Source organism: Boleophthalmus pectinirostris, unplaced genomic scaffold, assembly GCF_026225935.1.
Source record: "Boleophthalmus pectinirostris isolate CB_2022bp ecotype Guang Dong unplaced genomic scaffold, ASM2622593v1 HiC_scaffold_10, whole genome shotgun sequence".
Lineage (NCBI taxonomy): Eukaryota > Metazoa > Chordata > Actinopteri > Gobiiformes > Gobiidae > Boleophthalmus > Boleophthalmus pectinirostris.
This window is the reverse complement of record NW_026570971.1, coordinates 14,324,157-14,346,275: the sequence shown is the minus strand read 5'-3', so window position 1 is coordinate 14,346,275 and position 22,119 is coordinate 14,324,157. Positions and strand designations below refer to the sequence as shown.

The following is a 22,119-nucleotide window of genomic DNA, read 5'->3' as shown; positions in this document are numbered from 1 at the left end:
TTCTTTCGCAATTTTTCAGACATTTTACATTAAATTATATGAACTATTTACAAGTGCCGTAAAGTCATGGAAAATTCACTTTAGGTCATGAAAAAGTGGAAAAGTTTTGAAATTTTGCCAATGACAGAGTGGGAACCTTGAATTCTGCTTTAGTAACTATCTTATTAATGGATTAGGGTCGGAGTTACTGTCAGAAATAAAGTCTGAATCATTCTTTACAAACTGTTCTCTCCCTTAAATAAAATGTCCATGCTTCTTTATGGTTAATGAAAGTGTAATTATGTAATTAAGTGTTACCAAAAGACGTATGTGTAAGCATTAAACAACAAGGAGCTGTACGCCCGGCTCCAAGATGTTTAATGTGCTTATGCTACAGCTTCAAACAGAAAATGTTTCACTTGTAAATGTGAAAAGCCTGTTCACAGTCTGTAAATGTCCAAAATATCAGTTATTTCAATGTTTTAATTTTACTCACAGCAGTTAAGTATTTGTTTTCTGTGGTTATGTCATGCTGATGGCTGCAGAGAAATGATACAGAACAGTGATTTGGCTTTTGCCGGACTATTATAAATGAACAAAAACCTACGTGCATGTTTTGTTTAATTCTAGCATGTTCAAGTAATCCATTTTATTTGGGCATTCAACGTATATATTTTTTTTTTAATTGGCATCAAGTCCATACATCTTCACAAGAGTCAGATCATTTTACCGTTCAAACCGCCTGTCACAAGAAGGCAGCATTGATTACAACCACAGACCAATTATATGACACGAGAGCCCAGATAGACAGATTTTATGGCGGCGTAAAAAACACGGTGTTGAGTTGCTCCGTCGAGGATGTTCTTAGCTTTATGTGGGGTTCGCTGCAGGTGGAGGCAGGTGTGGTCTCCCCCTGTCACAGCCTCTGATTTAGGTGAAGGGAGAGGATGTGTGTCTGTCTGTAATGAGAGAACACAGTGAGTCACAGTGGGCCAGGTCAGAGAGAAGGTCATCGCCGAGCTGCACATGGCAACAACAGAAACAAATTAGGGACCTGCAATTCAGTCATGATGAAACACAATAATAGATATGTTAAAGATGCACATGTTTTAAAGGACTGTATTCTAACTAGGTATGAGCTGACCAATTATTTTATTTAGACTATAAGGATTTATATGGGACAATTGCAAAAAATGTGAGTTTGCTGAAAATTTGGGACTGAATCATGAGTTTAATCAGCTTTTTATATGTAAATAAATACACAATTTCCTTTGTTTTGCATATATTCCCGTACAGTTGTAGTCTTGTGAGTGCAGTTTGGATCAGATACACAGAAATACTTGTTTTTATATTTTATTTTCTTATAGTTTTTTTTAGTTATTTTACCACAGAACCTTTTTTTAGTCGACGAGAGCATGTGTTCAGTTGACCAAGAATTTATTTTGTTGACTACAGCCCTATTTTATGTATTCTTATGTTATCAGGGTACCCACGGGGTTTTAAAAGTCTTAAAAAAGGTCTTAACATTCATGTTCCTAAATTAAGGTCTTAAAAAGTCTTAAATTATGTTGTCCAAGTCTTATTTTTTCACAAAAGTCTGACATTTCATTAGCCTATTTTTTTGTATACTCAACCGGGCTGCAGTGCAATGTTAAATGGAGGGAGGAAAAAAAAAAAAGGTTGATCATTATTAGAATTGGATCTGGTGTTTTTCACCCACATAATGGGTGCGATGTTGGTCTTAATTTTCATTTAAGTGGTCTCAAAAAGGTCTTTAGAAAGTCTTAAATTTGGGGTAGTCAAACCTGGGGATGCCCTAGTTATAGACAAGTTAAACGGCTATTGCAGTTCTTGTCTGTTTAATGCTGAATTCATTGTTAATTTTCGTAAATTAATATACACTATTAATCAAAAGTTTGGACACACCATCTCATTCAGTGTTTTTTATTTATTTTTACAACTTTCTACATTTTGGATACATACAAAATAAAATAAGAAAGAATTATGTAGCAGAAAGAAAAACATTAAATAATTCTGCTATAATGTATTTTTTAAATATTTATATTCAGATCCATAAACCTCCGAGTTTCTTTTTAACGACAACATTTTCTGTATACCCTGTGTCATATATTTGATGTCTTCTGTACGTTGTGTCTAAACTTTTGACTGGTGTAGCATAATTTTTTATCTTTGTGTCTAATATTTGTTCCCTGTAATTCAGATTTTCACTTTGGCTCTTAGGTTGTTCTTCTTTTTCAGTCGTCTGCTTCACCTGGGCTTGCCTCTTCCAGTAATATTATAATAGTGGTTCATTACTATGCAATGTCACTTAGGACTCATTTTGCCAGCACCATTATGCAACAATAACACTTATACAGCGCTCACACTAAGCAAAGCATGTACATATCAAAATGCTAATACTGTCAGACACACTGGAAATATTAAACACCCACAGGATCCTAATGGGTCTCATTTGTTATAGAAATGTCTGCAAATGTAGTCTCTAATCCATAATAAATAAGGCAAAATTACATTACATTACATTACTGTGCTTACAAAGCCATTCATTATGTCTGCATGATGGAGGCCAAGACAAATCTAATATAGAGCCACATCTCCATTTGAGTGCAGTTTAGATGTCTGCTCAGCCTCCTGCACAGGGCTCTAACACGTGAGTACCTGATCACCTGTGAGGGTTTAGACACTGTTTTCAATTTCAGTACTAAGGAAACAGGCTTGATACTCGATACCGATTCCGATTCTTTATTTAGACACTAAATCGCAGTACAGGTACTTTCTTTTATATTACCATGTGGTCTTGTATCTGTATAATCTGTTGCATACTTGTCCATGGCCCTATATTAGTAGTAAGTAGTATTTTATGTTATTTTAATATATTATGTAGTCTTATACTTGTTCTGATTATTCTAAAGCTATTCAGGAAAGGTTTATTTTTGTCCTCTGAATGTGATGTTTTTTAGTATTGGTACCTTCTCAAATGATTATCCAGTTTTGAGACACGTTTTAGTATCAGTTAGTATCTGATTTTTAATCATTTGACTAAGGATGTGCAAAAATATTGAAATATCGATATATTGCGAATAGGGGTGTAATGATATCCAAGTTTCACGATACGATATGGTCACGGTACGAACCTCACGGTGCGATATTTATTGCAATATTGTAGGGCAGCTTACGATATGGCGGGGAGCCTCATGATTAGGGGTGCAACGATATCCAGATCTCTCGGTTTTCACGATATACATCTCACGGTACGATATTTTGTGGAGGCTAACAAAACTGTTAACATGCTACTTTTTCCTCTTAAAATACCTTAACAAGACTTAATCCAAACAACTTAGACTTAGAAGTGCTTAGAACTGTTATTTCTTCTTGTAGTCTGCGCTGAAACGGAGCAAAGGATCATGGTCTATGTAGTCTTTTTTGAGCTATTGCTGTACCATAACTCTTAATTTATGCAAAGAGACTTGTAATTCGAAATAATGTGATTGTTCACGATATTATTGTGAGAACTTTGGCGATACGATATCGTGATATTTCGGTTATTGTTACATCCCTAATCGCCAAGAGTATTTTTAGGTATTTTTTACTAGAGTATTTTGTGTAAGAGCGACAGTTGTTTTGAGTAAAATTAGTGTTTTTCATCTTGACTTTGCACAGACTTAGTGGACTTAATATCACAGCCATGATTTAGCCTTTGTTTTTTGCTGAAACGTATCAAATCGATTTGAAATATATCATATTGAATCGTATCGAATCGAAAGTGCACTGTATCGAGAAATGTATCGTATTGTGGCCTCTGTATTGAGGTATGTATCGTATCGACAACTTCTTACTTTTGACAGCCCTGTTTAATAATAGTGATAGTATTTCCCTTGAAAAGAAAGAGTTGATTGTCAATGATTAATGTGATATTTTAAGTTGAATCCTTAATGCTTTTTTCCCCTCTCTCGCACTTTTTCTGCTGTTGTTGTTTGGGGAACCTAGTAACCTACAGGCGACATGTTTAAAATTACATGTTGTCCTTCTACAAACAGAGTTGTACAGTAGTCTAGTCTGCTTGAATCTGATCCTTTGCTGAAGCCTAATTATTCTCAGGGTCAAAGTTCACTCTGTGGAGGTATGTGTACATATTAGGGCTGTGTGGATTTTAATTGTAATCGAGAAGCAGTTATTTTGCATCTTCAATGATCAGCTTGGTGCTTTTTAATCGAGGTCTTCAGCTAATCCTTTGTCAGTAAAAGCATGAGTTTTTGGAGTAGTTTTTTTAAGAAATAAATTTGACTTGTTGTGCTCTGCTCCACCTGTGTCATGTCATGTAGTGGAAGTTTTCAAGTTAACAGCTCCTTTTACCTTTTATTCAGTAGAGAAGTAGGAAATTAGCCCAGTGAAGGTGTTTTAAATTTACAAACACAATGGAGCACTTCCTGTATTACCATATGACATCACAAGAATGCTGCCGAAATATACATGGTTTGTGAGTTAAATGGTTTACAGCTCATAATAGTCAATTTTGCATAATATAGTACCCTTAATGACATTGATTAAAAGTCTGTATTGTGCATGATTATGGAAAGCCATTTTTATTTGTAAATCAGGATTGATCAATATGAGAAAATAAATTGTATTCATGTTTTTGTAATATCCAGCCCTATTGTTGAAAGGCTGGCGCCACTTACTGCTGCCACCCAATTTAATTTCTCTCCAGCAACTAGGGTTGGAATCAGAATACACTAGACGATTTGCAAGAACCCCAGAAGTTGTAGACGGTGCACCGGCCCAATCAGTTGTGAGCTGTGAAGCCATGAGGTCAAACTCAAGCACCTGTCTGGGTCCCTTTTGTGGCAGAGCACAACAGTAAACAAAGCGGTCGAGATGGATGTAGATGAAGCCATATATTCTGTGTTGGCAACGATTCCCGAGATCGAGGATTTAAAGCTGGAACAAAGAGAATGTTTGGTGAATTTTATCAAGGGGAAAGACATTATTCTCCTTCTTCCTATGGAATTTGGCGTTACATACGTCATGACCAAATAGACTGTCGAGCAAACAAATCTTAATGCTGCGAGGTCAGACAGTTTCCACAAAGTGAAACCGGCTGATGAATCAGGGTAGTCCTATTGTGCACGGAGCTGCTTTTAAACCTCAGCTTGCATAAAGATGTAATTACAGTTAAATTATCACTAGGCCTATTTAATGGACATTCTGAAATGACCTTATCAGAGCCTGACATGGTCCAGGGCGGTCACCTGTCGAGGATCTTGTTGTTATCTCAGTGGTCATCTGTGTTCTAGCTTGAGACTACAGATCACATGTCTCTCTTTCCGTCTCAGTATACACGCCTCCTGTCAACAGAAACTCGAAGGGAAGTGAACGCGTCTTGTTTTTCAGTAATTGTAGACTTAAATGTTTTTGTCCAGCCTGAATGTAGCGCAGGAATTAGATTGACCAGCCACGTAAATGTACCCAGAAGAGAAGGAGACACGGAAGAGGTTAATGTCTCTGCTGCTGTGGTGGAAATAGGTTAGAGTAGGTAGAGAGCAGAGTTCTGTTACTGTTAAAAGGAAGAAATTATTTGGCATTGTGAGCGCTCCATCATTCACAATGCAACAAGTATGTGTAAATAATAAGTATTTTTATTATTTCGTCTAGCAATTTAGTTACTATGCAAGAATTTCTAACATTAGGTGCACAATGTTTTTTTTTGTTTTTTTTTTTTTTTTAAATACATTAGCATTACAATTGCATTAGCAACTAGATAATATGTATAGTGAGTAGGGATGATCAGATATGGATTTTAAAAAATGTTATTTATTTGTTTATTTATTTTAATGAAAGACAACAGAATATAACAGTTAACAAAATACAATAATCAACATAAAAACAAAACACAAAAACATAGAGCAACACCCACAACAAATACAAAACAACAAAAATGCCCCCAGCCCACCCCAAACACACACACCGACACAAATTTAGTTAAATTAAACAAAGGTAATGTGGCAGTGCAGCATAAACACTCTGCTAACCCCCCTTATATTATATGTATTTATTTATTTTTTGCACTGATACGATATCTGATATTTGTCTTGTTGTAGCCTATAATGTGTTATTTGCAGATACTGATATTAAGCATTTATTAGCATTTGGGTGAGTTATAACATTTTTTAAATAAATATTTTTTTGAAAAATAATAATTAGGGTTAGGGTTAGCTGTAATTATCTGGGATATACTGTAAGTTCATATTTGCCCCCCATTTAGTCTGTCTAAAAGACAAAGCAACAATATCACCAATATATAACTATAACCGATATCCCATCCCTTAAAGTGAGCAGTTCTGTAACTGCTAAAAGGAAGACGAACAAAGTAAGGAAAAATACACTTTTCCTTCATCAGACTAGTAGAATGTAAATGAAACTGCAGTTAGAAAACAACCCGTTTGTCTGTTTGTGTTGAAACATTGATCACTGTATCTCCTCCCTGCTCTCACCGCCCCCTGCAGTAGATCAATGCTCCCTGTGCTTGTCCATATTCACACTCACACACAGACACACACACTCACACACTCACATCGACAGTGGGCAGAGGCCGGTCCGGAGCAGAGCACGTGCTTATTGATGGATGGAGTAAGGGGCTGGGGGGCACAGCTGGCAGACTGTCGCTAATAACAGCCCCGCGCTGCTCTCAGTGTCCACTCCTGTTAATGCACAATGGCCATTAGATTGTGTAACTCTTGATGGCTGTCCATCGCTTTGTCAAGTTGCTTTTTAAAAATCGATCAGCGGTCTCAGCCTCTGTAGTGAAAGTGTCTTTTGAGTGTCACGGACGATTCAAAGAGAAAAAACACAGGGTTAAATAGTGATCCAACACAGAGCTCCATGTGAGTAACAGATTCCGCATTCACTCATTCCCTTTAGCATAAAAATTGAATAAAATTGGCATATTGTAAAATGATGTTTTACAGTTTTAACACTACACACTCAGACTGTATTATTTGGCTGTTGAAATTTGGCAATAAAGAAGTGTTATTATCAGGTATTTTTAGACCTGAAAAAGAGGTAAGGCATTCCTATTTCAACCTACTAGAGATCGACTAATATATTTTTTTGTATAATAATAATTTGTTTTTCTTTAGAATACAGAGAAACTGTTGCCAGATAAACAACGTAGAATGTGATTATTTTTCTCAAATGATATATGGATGAAATGACTCATCCACAAATCAGTTTTACTACAAAGTGGATACAAGAGCTGTGTAGTCATGATTTGTGCAGTGTCCTTTTCGCACTTAAGTGTCCAAATAAAGCGTTATGCATATTCTCTGGACATCTGGTTGGCCAAAACAAAATATCAACCTCTGCTAGAGATTTTTTTATTTTAAAAAGTGCAAATATCAGGCCTATATATCTGCCAGCTGATGCCCTCTGTGCTCAATTATTAAGCAAGTGGGTATTTTGACCATGTCATGATTTTTATGCATGTTCTCCAACTCCAAGCTGTATAAACTTGAATTCTTATTGGCTTTAGCAGACAAGGTGATGTGCATTTGTCTAACAAGGTACGGTGTAGCCTAAGGAGAGCAACACCCTATATCAAGGTGTGCAGAATTATTAGGCAAAAAAGAGATTTAACTCCCTCTGAAAAGTCAAAAAATTTAAAAAATTGTTAAGAAGAAGGATGGCTACATTGGTCACAGAATTTTTTGTTCTGTCAGAAATGTTTATTTGTAAATTTTGAATTGTTTACTATTCTGACAAATGAAAATAAACAAGTGAGAATGAAAAATGTTAATTTTTCATTTAGTTGCATAATAATTGTGCACATTAATATTTGCCCAATAAGTATGCACCCAGATTTTCTCATAAAAAAAAAACCCTGAACTCTGAAATGAATTATATTTAAACAAAGAATCTTAGAATTCTTTTGAGACAACAGTGTTTTTTTTTCCCTCTTACACTTACCTCACAACAGACTGTACTGTCCATCACCAACTTTAGACTGCCCCCTATTGCCTAAACTCAGATTGTTTAGCCACTAGTGTTTTGGGGCCCTAACGCCTCCTGCTGGTTAAGAGGGGAGTGGGGAGGGTGGTAATCGTTATGGTTTTGTACTGGAGACCTGTTCTGAAATCTTTGTTCAAACCCCCCATTGTGATGTCCATAACCTCGTCTAGTGTTATGTGGAGCCCAGTTCCTAGGAGCTTGATACTGTTGACGATTGTCCCTCGGTGGGTATGTTGGACGGTTGTAAAAGTTATTGTAATGTGCTGGAGGCCTGGTTTGAAATCCTCGTTCAAACCTGCCACTGTGATGACCATACTCACCTCTTATGTTGTGTGGGATCCAGTTTCTAGGTGGACGAGTGTCCCTAGGTGTTGTTATAATATCCATGCCCTTGCCAGCTATTATGTGAGACCTGGTTTTGTGTAGTGTGTGTCGACTGTCTGTTGTTGTTCCTTACATGACTAGGAGGATGTGTGGTTATGTTAGTATCATTTTTCTCCACCGGGGGCTGTGTTGCCAGTGTCCAGTGCAATGTTTCCATCACTGGAAGGGGAGCTCACTTCCTCTGGTTCAGGATTTAGTGTTGGTTCCTGAATTACTGGAGGAGAGACTCTCTTCTTACATCTACTGTGGTTTGGTCCATTGACGAAATATCCAAACAGTGACAATAGAAGTCCATATCTGGGCCATCATCCGGCTTCTCAAAGCAAAAACGATCTCCAGCCTTTGTCTAACTGCGCTGCTCTTTGGGACGCACTGAAGGATCACTCTGAGTTAATGCTGGAGTTAATGAGATCCCTGATGATACTGGCTCATCAGGGATCTCATCATAGAATCAAACATTTGGCTTCTCCTCAGGTTCAGAAGTTGAGGATTTTGCCAGTTCCTCCTCATTGGCCACAGTGGATCTTAGCTGATAGAGGTTGGCCTGTAATCACAAGGTTTGCTTCTTCCTCCTGTTTCCATTCTTCTTTTTTAGAGGTTTGAGGCTCACTTGCACTTTCAGATGTCTCCACACTGACATGTGATCTTTCATCATCGTGAGAGTTGTCCGCTCTGAGTTTGTTCATCACATCTGGTTCAGGCTTTGGTGTTGGTTCCTGGGTTACTGGAGGGGACTGTCTATTGATGAATCATCCAAACAGCGACCAAAGAAGTCCTTATCTCTGCCATTGTCCGGCATCTCAAAGCAAAAATGATCTCCAGCGTTTGTATAACTGCGCCTCTCTTTAGAACACACTCCAGAATCACTTGGAGTTAATGCCGTTACTGGCTCATCAGGGATCTCACCATAGAATCGAACACTTGGCTCTCCTCAGGTTCAAGCAGTGGAAGAGAAGAAAGTGATGTTCTCTCCAACTCTGATTTCCACAGATGAAAATGCTCCGCCTTCCGACCTCTTTACCAATGATGTGTATGTACCATCAACCTTAGGATCAGTGGATAAAGGCTCTACCATCTGAACTAATGTCGCCAAACTGAACCTACCTGAGCTTCTGTAGCCCAGGTAGAGACAAGTAGGACTGAAAAGTAAAAGTATTTTTCTGAAGAGGTAATTCTATGTTAACAAGGGTCATATTGATAAAAATAAATGGCAAAACCTTTACGTATACTCACTACCCACAATACTGCATCATATCGTAATAAATAATAAATAACGTCCACTGTCTTTGTTCACCTTATCAACTTCCTTTAATTAAACTTCCTCAAATTAAACATGTCCTTTTCTCTTTGCTCCATTGGACCATGGTATTGTTTATTCAAATTAAAACTACCCCATATCAGTGTTCTACCTCGTGATGTTATGTGGTTAAACAGGAAGTGCTCCACTGTGTTTTTAAACTCTATACGCCTTCACTAGAATCATTTGGATAATTTTAACTCTGGAGTTACCAATCTCTACTGAATAAAAGGTAAAAGGTAGCTGTTAACTAGAAAGCTACCACAATTTTGCGTAATAAAGACTATAGATTTGACTGGCGTAAGGAGGGGTTACTGTAGAAATAAAAGACCATTGTTGCCATGATCAAACTGAGGCCTCTGTCTTTTCTTCTTTGTGTCATCTGTGCGCAGGTACCACAGCCAAACATGTGGTGTTTTTGGCGGGAAACACGGCGAAGCATGGCCTGCGCTGCAAAGCCTGCAAGATGAGCCTCCACCACAAGTGTGAGAACGGAGTGGGACAACAGCGCTGCATGGGCAAACTGGTGAGTGCTGTTAAAATGTAAATAAACACCTTTTAAGTCAATATAGTCCACTCTACTCTTTGTTGATCATTTGTCATCCATGATTCAGTTTTAAAAGTGTAGGTTGACAATATTTTTTTCCATGTATTTGAGCAAAAATACCATCACTTGTCACAGTACAGTTATATTATATAAGCAGCTCTTGAGGTCAGTAACTCTGCTGTGTATTGTCTGTGTCTAATTACAAAGGGTTTTATTGTCCAATAAGGAAGTGTGTGCAATGCATGCTAGTTGTTGTTAGCTTTATCATCATGCAAAACTCCAATCTGATCAGTGTAAGTTGTGAAAAGAGTTTATGAACTCAACATAGTGAATAATTATGATACTCAGTATTCATAAGGTACATGAGGAATAACTTTGGATCCTTGTAAATAGTTTTACATGTTTTCAAGAGAAATCAGGTACAGCGCCTAGAATAAAAAAATACTGCAAAAGCAAATCTGCCAAATTCCACAAGTTTATTTTATTTATTTTTTTATTGAAGTGCAAAGAGGTAGACCGTTCATGTAGGAACAAAGTGCTTCTGCGACATTTAAAAAAAAAAAGCCTGTATATAAAAATTATAATTTACTGTAAAATAAAGGAAGAAATAATACGTATTGCTTTCTTTTCATTCAAAAAACACCCAACTCAACTCAAGCTCATCTTTGCATTAACTCTGTTAACCGTACAATAACCATAACCATGAGCTTATTTTAATAGATCCATGTTCCTAACCAGCAGTAAGGAGCTCTAATGTATCCCACAATCCACTGCTCAGATTAAACTGAACATTTCCAAATGCTACTGTACAAGTTATACACTGCAGCAATAAACTTTGCAATACTAAACTTAACAACAGATAAACCATAACCACTACAGAGCCACATCAGCCCGTTTGAGATTATAATGTGTTTAATGCAGTTTTGCACACATTTGTTTACGTTTTAGTGTAACAAAACTTAAAACCACATGGCTAATTTGCATGAACTAAACTGAAAAAAACTGATTTGTAGGTGTATTTATCCGTTAAACCTGGAATGTTTCACAGTAACTTATCTATCTACATGGAGGCAAACAGGCCAGATCAGTTTGATGGAGATGCAGGCCCACTCACATAAAAATGCATGTTCTTAAAGATATTTCTGAACAATAAAATCACCTCTTATGAAAACAAAAGCTGAATAGACTTTTAATGCCATACTGTGGAATATACCAATCAAAGCAATAACACAGAACAAGTCCAGTGAGTGTTGTAATTGTTTAGAAGGCAACATTATACACAGTAAAAACTCCATGTCCCCCAGATTCCTTTTGATTCTGCAGCTTCGTCTCAGCAAACGTGTCATTTTTTCAGGATGCAAAATTGTGAATATTTGCCGCAGACACGCTGGCCGTCGAATTGGCAGAGCAGAGCTGGCTGTGCGATGTGCATATTCAGAAATCACACTTCCTCGTCAGTGTCGCTTATATCATCACTGTCTGTGGGTTAGATAACCAGAATGCACTGCAGCGCTCTGCTGCACGACTGACCCGTTCTTCACAACTGTGGAGTATTGCCATTAGGACCAGAGCCATTAGTGTCCACTCAAGACGCCGTACACATGAACACATCCCTTTGACTGTTACTTATTGACTTTGGACTGCTGTACTGTGAAACGACATTCTCAAAACACTTTACATTGTATAATATTGTATAAGCAGCTCTCGAGGTCAAAATGTGTCTGCCATGTACTGTCTGCATCTAATTAGAAACCATTTTATTGTGCGATAATCAGGAAGTGTCTGTTAGCATGCTAGTTGTTTATAGCTTTGCTGTCATGACAAAACTCGCACTGGTGGTCTCTGGGAGTTGTGAAAAGCGCAGATAAACTGATCACAGTGAAAAATTAGGATGCTCGGAATGCCTAAAGTAAGTGAGGAATAAGCGTTAGTTCTGTTTTTCACGTTTTTAAGATGGTACTAATTAGTGCTGGGTATCATTAAGAAGTTGCTGATACGATACATACCTCAATACAGAGGCCATGATACAGTACATATCTCGATACATTGAACTTTCGATTCAATACGATATATATTTCAAAACGATTCGATACGGTTCTATAAAAAATAAAGGCTAAATCATGGCTGTGATACTATAAGCCTTTGTTAAACCACGTCTTATGCAAAGTTCATAAGAAACACAAACATTTGAATCATCAAAACTGTGAAAATGTCAATTGTGTCGCATAAACGAATTTCCTTTCTCAAAACAAGCAAGAAAATGCTAGTGTGACCTCGCAGCATTAGGATTCATTTGCTCAGTGGTAGACAGGTACTTTTTTATTTAACCAATCGCTGCTATTTGGTCGTGACGCAAATAATGCGCCACTAACGGGACTAACCGGTATATTAAGTTTTCCCAAATCCTGTAGGAAGAAGGGGCAATAACGTCTTTCCCCTTGATAAAATTCACCAAACATTCTCTTTGTTCCGGCTTTAAATCCTCGATCTTAGGAATTGTTGCCAACACAGAATGTATGGCTTTTCGCTGATTGGCTGGTGCCTGGACTTGCACTTTCGAGGTTCTTGCAAACCATCTATGTATATACGTGTATTCCAATTCCTGACCTAGTCACTGGAGAGAAATTAAATTGAGTGGAGACACTAGATGGTGCCAGCCTGACTAACAACCTGTAGCACTGTAACCAAATAATTCAGTAAATTTTTTAAAAATATACCTAAAAATACTCTTGGTGATATATCAATACAGCAGCTCATGATATCAATAATGTATCATCACGTTAAATGGTACGATATATCGATATTTTGATATTTTTGCACACCCCTAGTACCAATCAGGTAAAGGGCCTTTGAGGAAACGTTAAACCATTCGCCCTGGCCTCATATGACCTCACACATCCTGTTGGGTTTCATGCTTTTTAGGGACATGACATTTCCTGGAAACTGATCCTAAGGTTAACCAGAATTACTTCTAGTCTCACCTTAACCTAAATTTAACTTCGAACTGTGTTGTTGATCTAATAGTGAGCGATTTACCTCATAGGGACCTGATTTTTATAACCATAAGGCAGAGGTGGGATCAAGTCTCAAGTAAGTCTCAAGTCTTTAACCTCAAGTCCAAGTCGAGTCTCGAGTCACTGGTTTATAAATCCAAGTCAAGTCCAAGTCGTCATTTATATGAATGTAAGATAAATTGTACTTAAAAAATGTATAGTATATTTATATATGAGTATTTATAGAGTATGTAAGAGTTGTAGAAAGTCAAGTCCCAAGTCTTAGTCCATTTTATCAAGTGAAGTCTCAAGTGCTAAAAATAGTGACTCAAGTCTGACTCGAGTCCAAGTCACGACTTTCAAATCCCCACCTCTTCCATAAGTTATGCATGTATACAGATTTCAGTCATAATGTGAGAAATACGTGTCCATTCACACACCAGAAAACGCAAAATGGTAATTTTAGCAACAAATAACATATAGCTCCCTTTATGTGATGCTTCTATGTTTTTTTACTTTAACAGAATATGTAAAAATATCTTATGTATTTTGAGTCTTGGGCATTCGCATTTGGATCCACAGATTTCCTTATATGCATATAAAAAGTAATTTATGTTTGGGGATGACAAAATAAGAGACACTGCTGGAATGTGGCCTACGTGAGTAATATTGTGTCTAACTGAAGCCAGCGCACATTCTTCACTCTGCTGTCTCCTGCCTTTTCTCTGCCTAATCAATACCTCATTACACACAGATATGGAGATTATGCCTTATTTTTCTCAAATTTTGTCAGTAGCTATATGAAATTATCTGGATCAAGATTAAGTGCCTCTTTTCAAAACAAAACTCAACTCCAATATAATACAGCGTACTTCACGTAGCCTGCTGAGCGTTAGTTTACATTACCTAAGCCAGTGCTGAGGCCTTATTAAGTATTTATTTGACACTAAAATAAGCATCCCTTGAGCTCAAACAGTGAAGCGTCACTTTAACTGGAGTGAACTCATTAATAGAAAGGTTAAGAGAGCATACATCTGCTTCACCTGGAGAGCAACAGCCAGCTCCCAGCATGCACCTCACCCCCAACTGGCTGCACACGTAACAGCACAAACTTGCAATATATCAGTCTAAAGTCAATGGCATACTACTTACTATCACTATTAAAATTGAGCTGTTATGATCTTTTGTTGGTCAAATATAGAAATCAAGGTCACTCACAACAGTAATACATAATGCAAAATTAATATCAGGGAAAAATACAACTTATACTACAACTTATATTTACACTAACCAGGCCAAGATACAGGATAGATCTGTCTGATCTATGGAGCAGCAAGCCTAAATAAATGCAAGGTAGAAGGTTAATGCCATACCAGCAAAAGCAATGACAATTCCATGGATACCAGCAGGTTGCATTAGCCTGATTCATCAGCTGGTTTCACTTTATGGAAACCGTCTGACCTTGTAGCATTAGGATTCATTTGCTCGATGGTAGGCAGGTACTTTTTTTATTTTACCAATGCTATTTGGTCATGACGTATGTAATGCACCAAAATCCCATAGGAAGAAGGGTAATAACGTCTTTCCTCTTGATAAAATTCACCAAACATTCTTGTTCCAGCTTTAAATCATCGATCTCGGGAATCGTTGCCAACACAGAATGTATGAGTTCATCTACATCCATCTTGACCGCTTTGTTTACTGTTGTGCTGTACCACTAAAGGAACCCAGACAGGCGCTTGAGTTTGACATCATGGCTTCACAGCTCTTCCCTGATTGGCCGGCTTACCTAGTCGCTGGAGAGAAATGAAATTGAACAGAGGCACTAGGTGGCACCAGCCTGGCTAAGGTTGCGTAGTGCACCTAATTCAAATTAAATTCCAATTAATTCTGTCAAAGTCTGAACTTCAAACCAACTTCTTTTACTGTCAGACAACAGACAATTGATTAAAAAGCTCAGTAATCATGTCAGTAATCATGATCACGTTTCAATTTAAAGGTCCGATATTACTCAAAACTGACTCTTGTGAGCTTTAAGTCATGTTATAATGTTGTGACTTCCACAAAAACATACCTGGTGTTGTGTTTTGTTTCTTTCATGTTTGAGTAATCCTGCATTATTAGTCTCTCTTCATGTCCAAAGCTCAAAATGCTCTGTTCCACCTTGTGATGTCATGAAGTGGTAGTTACCTTTTACGGTTTGTTCAGCAGAGATGACTAACTCCAGGTGTAAAATAGTAAAATTATTGTATTATTTTGATTAGCCAAATGATTTTAGTAAAGGTGTATGGAGTTTAAAACACAGTGGAGCTCTTCTTGTATTAGCACATGACATCACAAGGTGGAACAGACTGTTTGAGAGAAGAACTTGGCCTAAATATGCAGGGTTTGTGTGTTAAACATGCGTGAATGAAACAAAACACAACTCCAGGTCTGTTTATGATGTAGAAACAACATTATAACAGATCAGAAAATAGTCTAATATGGGCCCTTTAAGTTGCAGGATATACTTTTTTGTATTTTGGTTTTCACACATGCAAAATTCTCTAGTAGCTATAATAATGTGTGAAATTATTCTGCACATATTTTTCTATATTGCTCCAAACAACTGGTAAAGAGCGGAGAATGGAAAACAGCTGATAAGGCAGATGTCATGGGTCTTTATAAGCATAAACATCCACTATATGATGTAATTTAATAATCTCTTTGCTGTACTTCCTTGAGCCAACAAAAACAAGCCTGACCATGATCCATGTCCAACTTTAGGATCAGTCTGATTTGGAGCTGTAGTCCGCTGGGGAAAGGTCCTTTTTATGCTCGACCTCTCAACCTCATTTTCCACTCCCAGGGCACAGACAAGGGCCGGGTTCCACCAAATCTATAAGCTGCACTGTGTCATAGGGCACTGTTAAATCTCGAGTCCTGCTTTAAATGTGATTGTGAGTCAAACTGATGATTGTTTCTTGGCTCTAACCGTTGTGATTTCTCTATAAACTTGCCCTACCACAGTGGGTTCCAGTGGTGTGTGTATGGTCTTGTATGATAATGGTCCCATGTCAGTCTCAAAGTCATAAGAGTGATCTGTTTTCTTCCTAGTTTGTTGGGGCAGAGGATAAAATGTACTGACAGCCTTGTGTACCGTGTAGTCTTGTAAATGATTCCATGCGTGTGCTTCGCGTGAGAAGTAAAGTCACTGCTGAATTGTTAAGTATGATTAGCACATCTTTACACATCCTATTTTATGGTTACAAATTGTATCTTCACATTTACTTTTGCATTTTAAATTTATGCGTTAATTTGTCATTGGGATTTTTACATTATTTTAAGTTAAAGATGCATTGTGTAACGTTATACAGTGCATGCTACATCAGAGTCCATTTTTGGAGACCCGCACCCACCCATTAACCTGCGATTTTATCAAAGTTAAACCCACACCAGCCCGGACCCGTTAACATTACACTCGTTACCCGCTCATGCCCGTGAGAAATCACACACAAATTAAAAGCATTCTAACTGAAGCATCCATCAGAATACACACTGAAAAGTTACAACTTCAAGAATTACAATCATGAAATGAAATGAAACTGTTACACTTTCTTCATTACAAATAAGAATTTATAGATGCGACTCAACTGTCATCACTTCACAAGCATTATTTACTGAGCAGAAGAAACATTGATCGAGATGCCAGACTTTTGCATTGCACACAGCATGGACTGAACCAGAACTACACCAGGACTAACCCAGGACTAACCTAGGACTGATTCCAGGTACGTACCAGGAGGACTAAATTAGGACTGAATTAGGACTAAAACAGGACTAAAACAGGACTAAACCAGGACTAAACCAGAACTGAACCAGGACTCACTGTCGGGATGGGCTTGGAGGTGTGTGCACGCAGACTGTTAGGTGAGCGCTGGCGAAAGGAGAGCAGAGCTCTGCTCCACACGGTGGGAAGCGCAGCCTTCGCTGGATCACGCATTGCGGACACCCTGCTCCGCAGGCTTGGGGTTCTCTCTCTCTCTTAAGTCCAAGATTAGTCCTGGTGTAGTCCTGGTTTAGTCCTGATTTAGTTCGAGGGTGCATCTGCCCCCCAGTGGTGGTTTTACGCACAGGTCACAGATTTCTCCTCACACACAGATAATTTGCTCTCTCGCAGTTAATATCTAGGTGCGTGAAATAATACAATACGCCCGAATGCATGTTTATCATGCGTGTGTATTATGGAACTATTTTGACTCCATAAAAATGTTATACCATGGAAAATTCTAGGAGAAACAATACCTCCATAAATCCTAAATTGTACAATGATGAAACTGAGTCGCTGAATGTCACTGCTAAGTGTTTGTTAAAGCACTTCTTTCTCTCTCTGCCCTCAGCCAAAAGGATTCCGGAGGTATTACAGCTCTCCACTGCTGATCCAGGAACAGTACGGATGCATCAAGGAAGTCATGCCCATTGGTAATACACCTGCACATATTGGTATTTATTTTTTGTAAGAAATGTCACTTTGATACTTCAGAGATAAAAAAAAAAAAAAAAAAAGAAAGTTGGCTAGGTTCAGTCTTGGTGTCTGAGTGTTAGATTTCAGTTCCAGAATATGAATCTTGAGGCTGAGTTAGTTTGAGTTGTGTGAAGTGTAGAAGTGCTGGTTTAATCCTGCTTCTGTAAATTCATATTTTCTGTCTCTCCCTGGTCCCGCGGTGAAGCCTGTGGGAATAAGGTGGACCCTGTGTACGAGGCGCTGAGATTCGGCACTTCTCTGGCTCAGAAGGCCAAGAGGGCGAGCGGCTCAGAGACACCTCACCACAACTCGGTACCAACAAACATGATCTTACTTATACAGAAACAAATGTTCGGGTTTAAGCTTCACTACATGCAAGAATAAGATCTTTTGTGTTAAGTCAGTTGTTTAATCTCTGAACTGAATGTGCATCTCCCAGAGGTGTAGACTTGTAAGTGTTTTTGTGTTCTGATAACTTGAGAAATCACTTAATAAAATGGACTAAGATGGTGTTTCTCAAACTTTTTCACATTAAGTACCACCTAAGGTAACATTTGGCCTTCTGAGTATCACCAGATTACCAAACTACGCAATTTATCAGGCCTAATGCAGGGCTAAATTTGACTTAAAAGGACCTGAATTTCAAAGCATAGGACTTGAGGCCATAGACTTACGACTTGCATAACAACCACCTGGTCCCACCTCACCGTCAGTTTGTCATACTGCCGATTGTCTGGCCTGATAAAACCACACAAGAGCCGTACACACTACCAATAAAGGCATGCGCTCCGAGATACTGCACAGTGATCGTAGGACTACACACTCCTGAATGGACATTATATAAGGTACGTAATTATCTTAGATTAGATTAGGCTGTTTATGCCATCTGGGCAGAGTCATGAGAGGACTGGGGCCACTTGGACTGTCCTGTGCAGCTGTTAGTGAATGGGCGTATGCATGGAGCCGCTTACAAACAAGCCCATCAGGGGTTATGGTAATAGTTTACAAATGTGAGTCTAAAGCAGCACATTTGTTTAGTGAAGAAAGACCAGCCAATGTGATTAAGATAATGTCGTGTTTAGGATAAAGTTATGTAACAAACCTCTCCATGTGTGCAGCTGAGTGACTTGGACAATGTTCCAGAGGAGGTGGTGGCACACAGCAGTAAGCAGGAGCTGTGCAGGAAACACAGTGATGATGGTAAGTGACATGAGAATGGGAACAGAAAAACACAAGAAAACCATGTTGCTTTATTTATTTTAGTCACTCGTGTTATGTATTAGCTTCAGATTCAAATTAAATCCATTTGGCAATCCAAACAAGAACATCAGGGAATGTTTCTGCAGGTTCCCCATCCATAATCATTTGAATTAGGTGGAGCTGCCAGATTTATCACAATCAAAATCACATTTTGAATGGTCACAATTAGCAAAGGATGCAGTTATATTATGTTCTCTGCAAAGAATAAAATATCCTGTCTCAACGGGGGTTAACCCTGTAGCTTTGACCTCTAAGGGCATATTTACACGAGAATGCTTGCGGGTAAAAACAACAAAATATTTTATCAGAAGTCCCTTTCTTTTAGACGGTGACTACGTTTTTGGGGCGTAAATACTCAAAACCACCCTCCAGAGTGGAAAAGTTGAATACGCTCTACCGTAGCATTTCCGTCTACACTGCCCAAGATGCAAAACTCCGATCAGATGCTCACGTCTCGTACGAATTTACATTACATACATACAGGACATAGAAACAAATATGTAGCCATAGTCACCTGGCATGTATACCCAATCGAATTCCACACACTTTTGCGTCACCGTATGCACGCAGATTTTCTCCCAAAAACACTTGTCTAAATGTGGAATAAAAAGTGTAGACACGATGCCACTTTTGCGTCTTCTGTTCAGACCGTCATCATATAAACATAGCCTAAAACAAACTGATAATAATGCTCCTGGCCATGTTTAATGTGTACACAACTGCACATCTCAGACTGATTGCACTATGATACTTTCAGCCCTACAGGGTCGGGGTGACAATATTCACTCTTTGTTATTCTTCTAAAGTCTTCTTTACTTTGTGATCTATTATAAGTAGCTTGCAAATGATATGGTGTTTAATACACTCATTCTTTGTTCATGTTTTAGTTTTCACAGTTCTGGAGAACGGAATGGAGCACTACCTCCCCCCTGAGAGAGGATACGACAATTCAGTGGTAGGAACTGTTCTCACTGTAATGAACGAACCATTTTCATGAAGCCTTTTCTGATGGATAATTTAATCATATTTCACAGTTACCCTACAGACTGGCTACATCTGTAATCACTATTTAACTAACTTATAAACTAAAAAAAATAAATGTTAAAATACAGTATGCTGTCTTGTTGATAAAGTGAGGTTCATGCACAAGTACAATTATATTTCTAATTGTTAAAAGCTATGGTTGAGCTTCCATTACCACTACTACTAATTTGTGCAAACCTCAGCATTGCACATTGTGAGTCTGGGAACTGACACACAGCCAGTTTGTCCTGGGTCCATTCCCCATTCTCCCCCAAACCCCCTACAACTCATCCATGTGGTGAGATTTTCCAAGACGGGGATGGAAACAGCTTCCTGTTGTGTGCAACAGATTACATCCAGGCTTACTGATATGGTGTGGCCCTGACCCTGGATTTGGCTCAGGGTAGCTGTGTCCAAAGCAGTCCAACTTGCTGAAAGACAAGATTAAAACTTCTCCCTGCTTTATAAGAATGCACACCCAATTATCTGAGCCATTCAACTTCTTGGGTGGCGTCATTTGAGGAAGATTCACTATCAATGCTCATATACACAACTATTTTGTTTAAACAGTTCAGTCTTTTGTCTGCAGTGGAAAAAGACCATAGATGCACTAGTATAAACACCAAAATCATCAAATCCCCATACAAGGCCGCAATGGCGCACCTCTTCACTTGGACCGAGCACAGCTGGAAGTGGGCACTTTGTCTGTCAGCCGACGGTTCCATTAACGGTGAATGGTGGAGGCGCAGATGGAGGCTTGGCGGGGTGGTCATCTGAGAAAAATGCTCCAAAAAACAGCCCCTGCATCAGCTACAGGACGGACTATCCAAGAGACAGAGAGGCATGGCCATCTGCTCACACAAAGCAGAGACAGGAGCCGGGGAGATGGAGCTATTCATTGTGTTGAGAAGTGTGATGTCATCTCAGCTGCAGCCTCCTCTGTTTTAGGTGACAACCTGTTTTGTCATCAGTTTCTTCTGCAGTGCCTGAAGCGTTGTGCCTGTTTTCTGTTACTCATTCTAAACTTTCAGCTAGGTACTTTCATTAGCTTAAAGGTCCATATTATGCTATTTTCTGATCTATGTTATACTGTTGTTTCCTCATCAAAAACATATCCAGACTTGTCTTTTGTTTCATTTACATGTTTAACACACAAACTTGCTCTTTTCTCTAACAGAAAACACTCCGTTCCACCTTGTGATGTCATGTACATATATACATACATACAGGAAGTGCTTGACTGTGTTTTTTAAACTCCATGCACCTTCACTAGAGTCATTTGGATTCTTTCAGCCTTGACATTGCCAATTTCTACTGAACAAAAGATACAAGAAGAAACTACAGGAACAGAGCATTTTGAGCTTTGAAGGAGTAGACAGACTACGTGAGGGGTTACTGAAACAAAACACAACTCCAAGTATGTTTTTGGGGAGGCAACAGCATTATAACATGACTTAAAGTTCTCAAGAGTCACATTTGGATAATCATACTTGCTTTGAAGCAGGGACCGGTGCAGTAGACACAGTGTGGGCAGCACCAGATGCCCTCCCAAGTGCACTTATTCCAAAGAGAAGGAGGCAATGTGGGTGTCATGTCGGGACTCAGCACTCATTTTGGCCATTCTTAAATTGAATCTTAATCATTTCCTCTCTAATCGGGATGGTCCGATATCCAATTTGTCTTGCTTTTGTAGCCAGTAAACGATATTTTCCCATACATGTTAAGCTTTTAAATTCCATAGCAAGGACCAAATTTTTTTGTTATAGTGAAGTTTAAAAATTTGCTTTCAATATATTTATAAGGGATATAACTTCTGCTTAAAAAGTCACACCACTGAGGACAAACTGAGAAAGACACATGGGCACACACAGATTGCTGAAAAAATATCCAGACATCAGCAAATTTTCTATGTTGTACCGATACTGATATCTGTGATCTGCGATATCGCTGATAATCGATAAACCATCCCTACTCTCCAATCTATAGAACCCATAGTTGTCTTCTGTGATAGACTGCCCACTTTGTTGTCACGCTGAGCCTGCGGGCACAGAAGCACTTTAGCTTTACCTCTGCTCATTCATCAAACGCACAGTGAGTCCCAAAACAG

The 22,119-nt window shown here is 38.6% G+C and overlaps 1 protein-coding gene across 1 annotated transcript in view; it reads left to right on the top strand.

Moving 5' to 3' along the window:
• Positions 1–22,119, top strand: part of stac (SH3 and cysteine rich domain) — a 39,026-nt gene that overhangs the window by 8,228 nt on the left and 8,679 nt on the right. Inside the window, exons 4-8 of the mRNA XM_055162112.1 lie at positions 10,078–10,211; positions 17,605–17,686; positions 17,935–18,041; positions 18,848–18,929; positions 19,877–19,944. Coding sequence (XP_055018087.1) covers positions 10,078–10,211; positions 17,605–17,686; positions 17,935–18,041; positions 18,848–18,929; positions 19,877–19,944 — 473 coding nt within the window. The remainder of the gene's footprint in view (positions 1–10,077; positions 10,212–17,604; positions 17,687–17,934; positions 18,042–18,847; positions 18,930–19,876; positions 19,945–22,119) is intronic.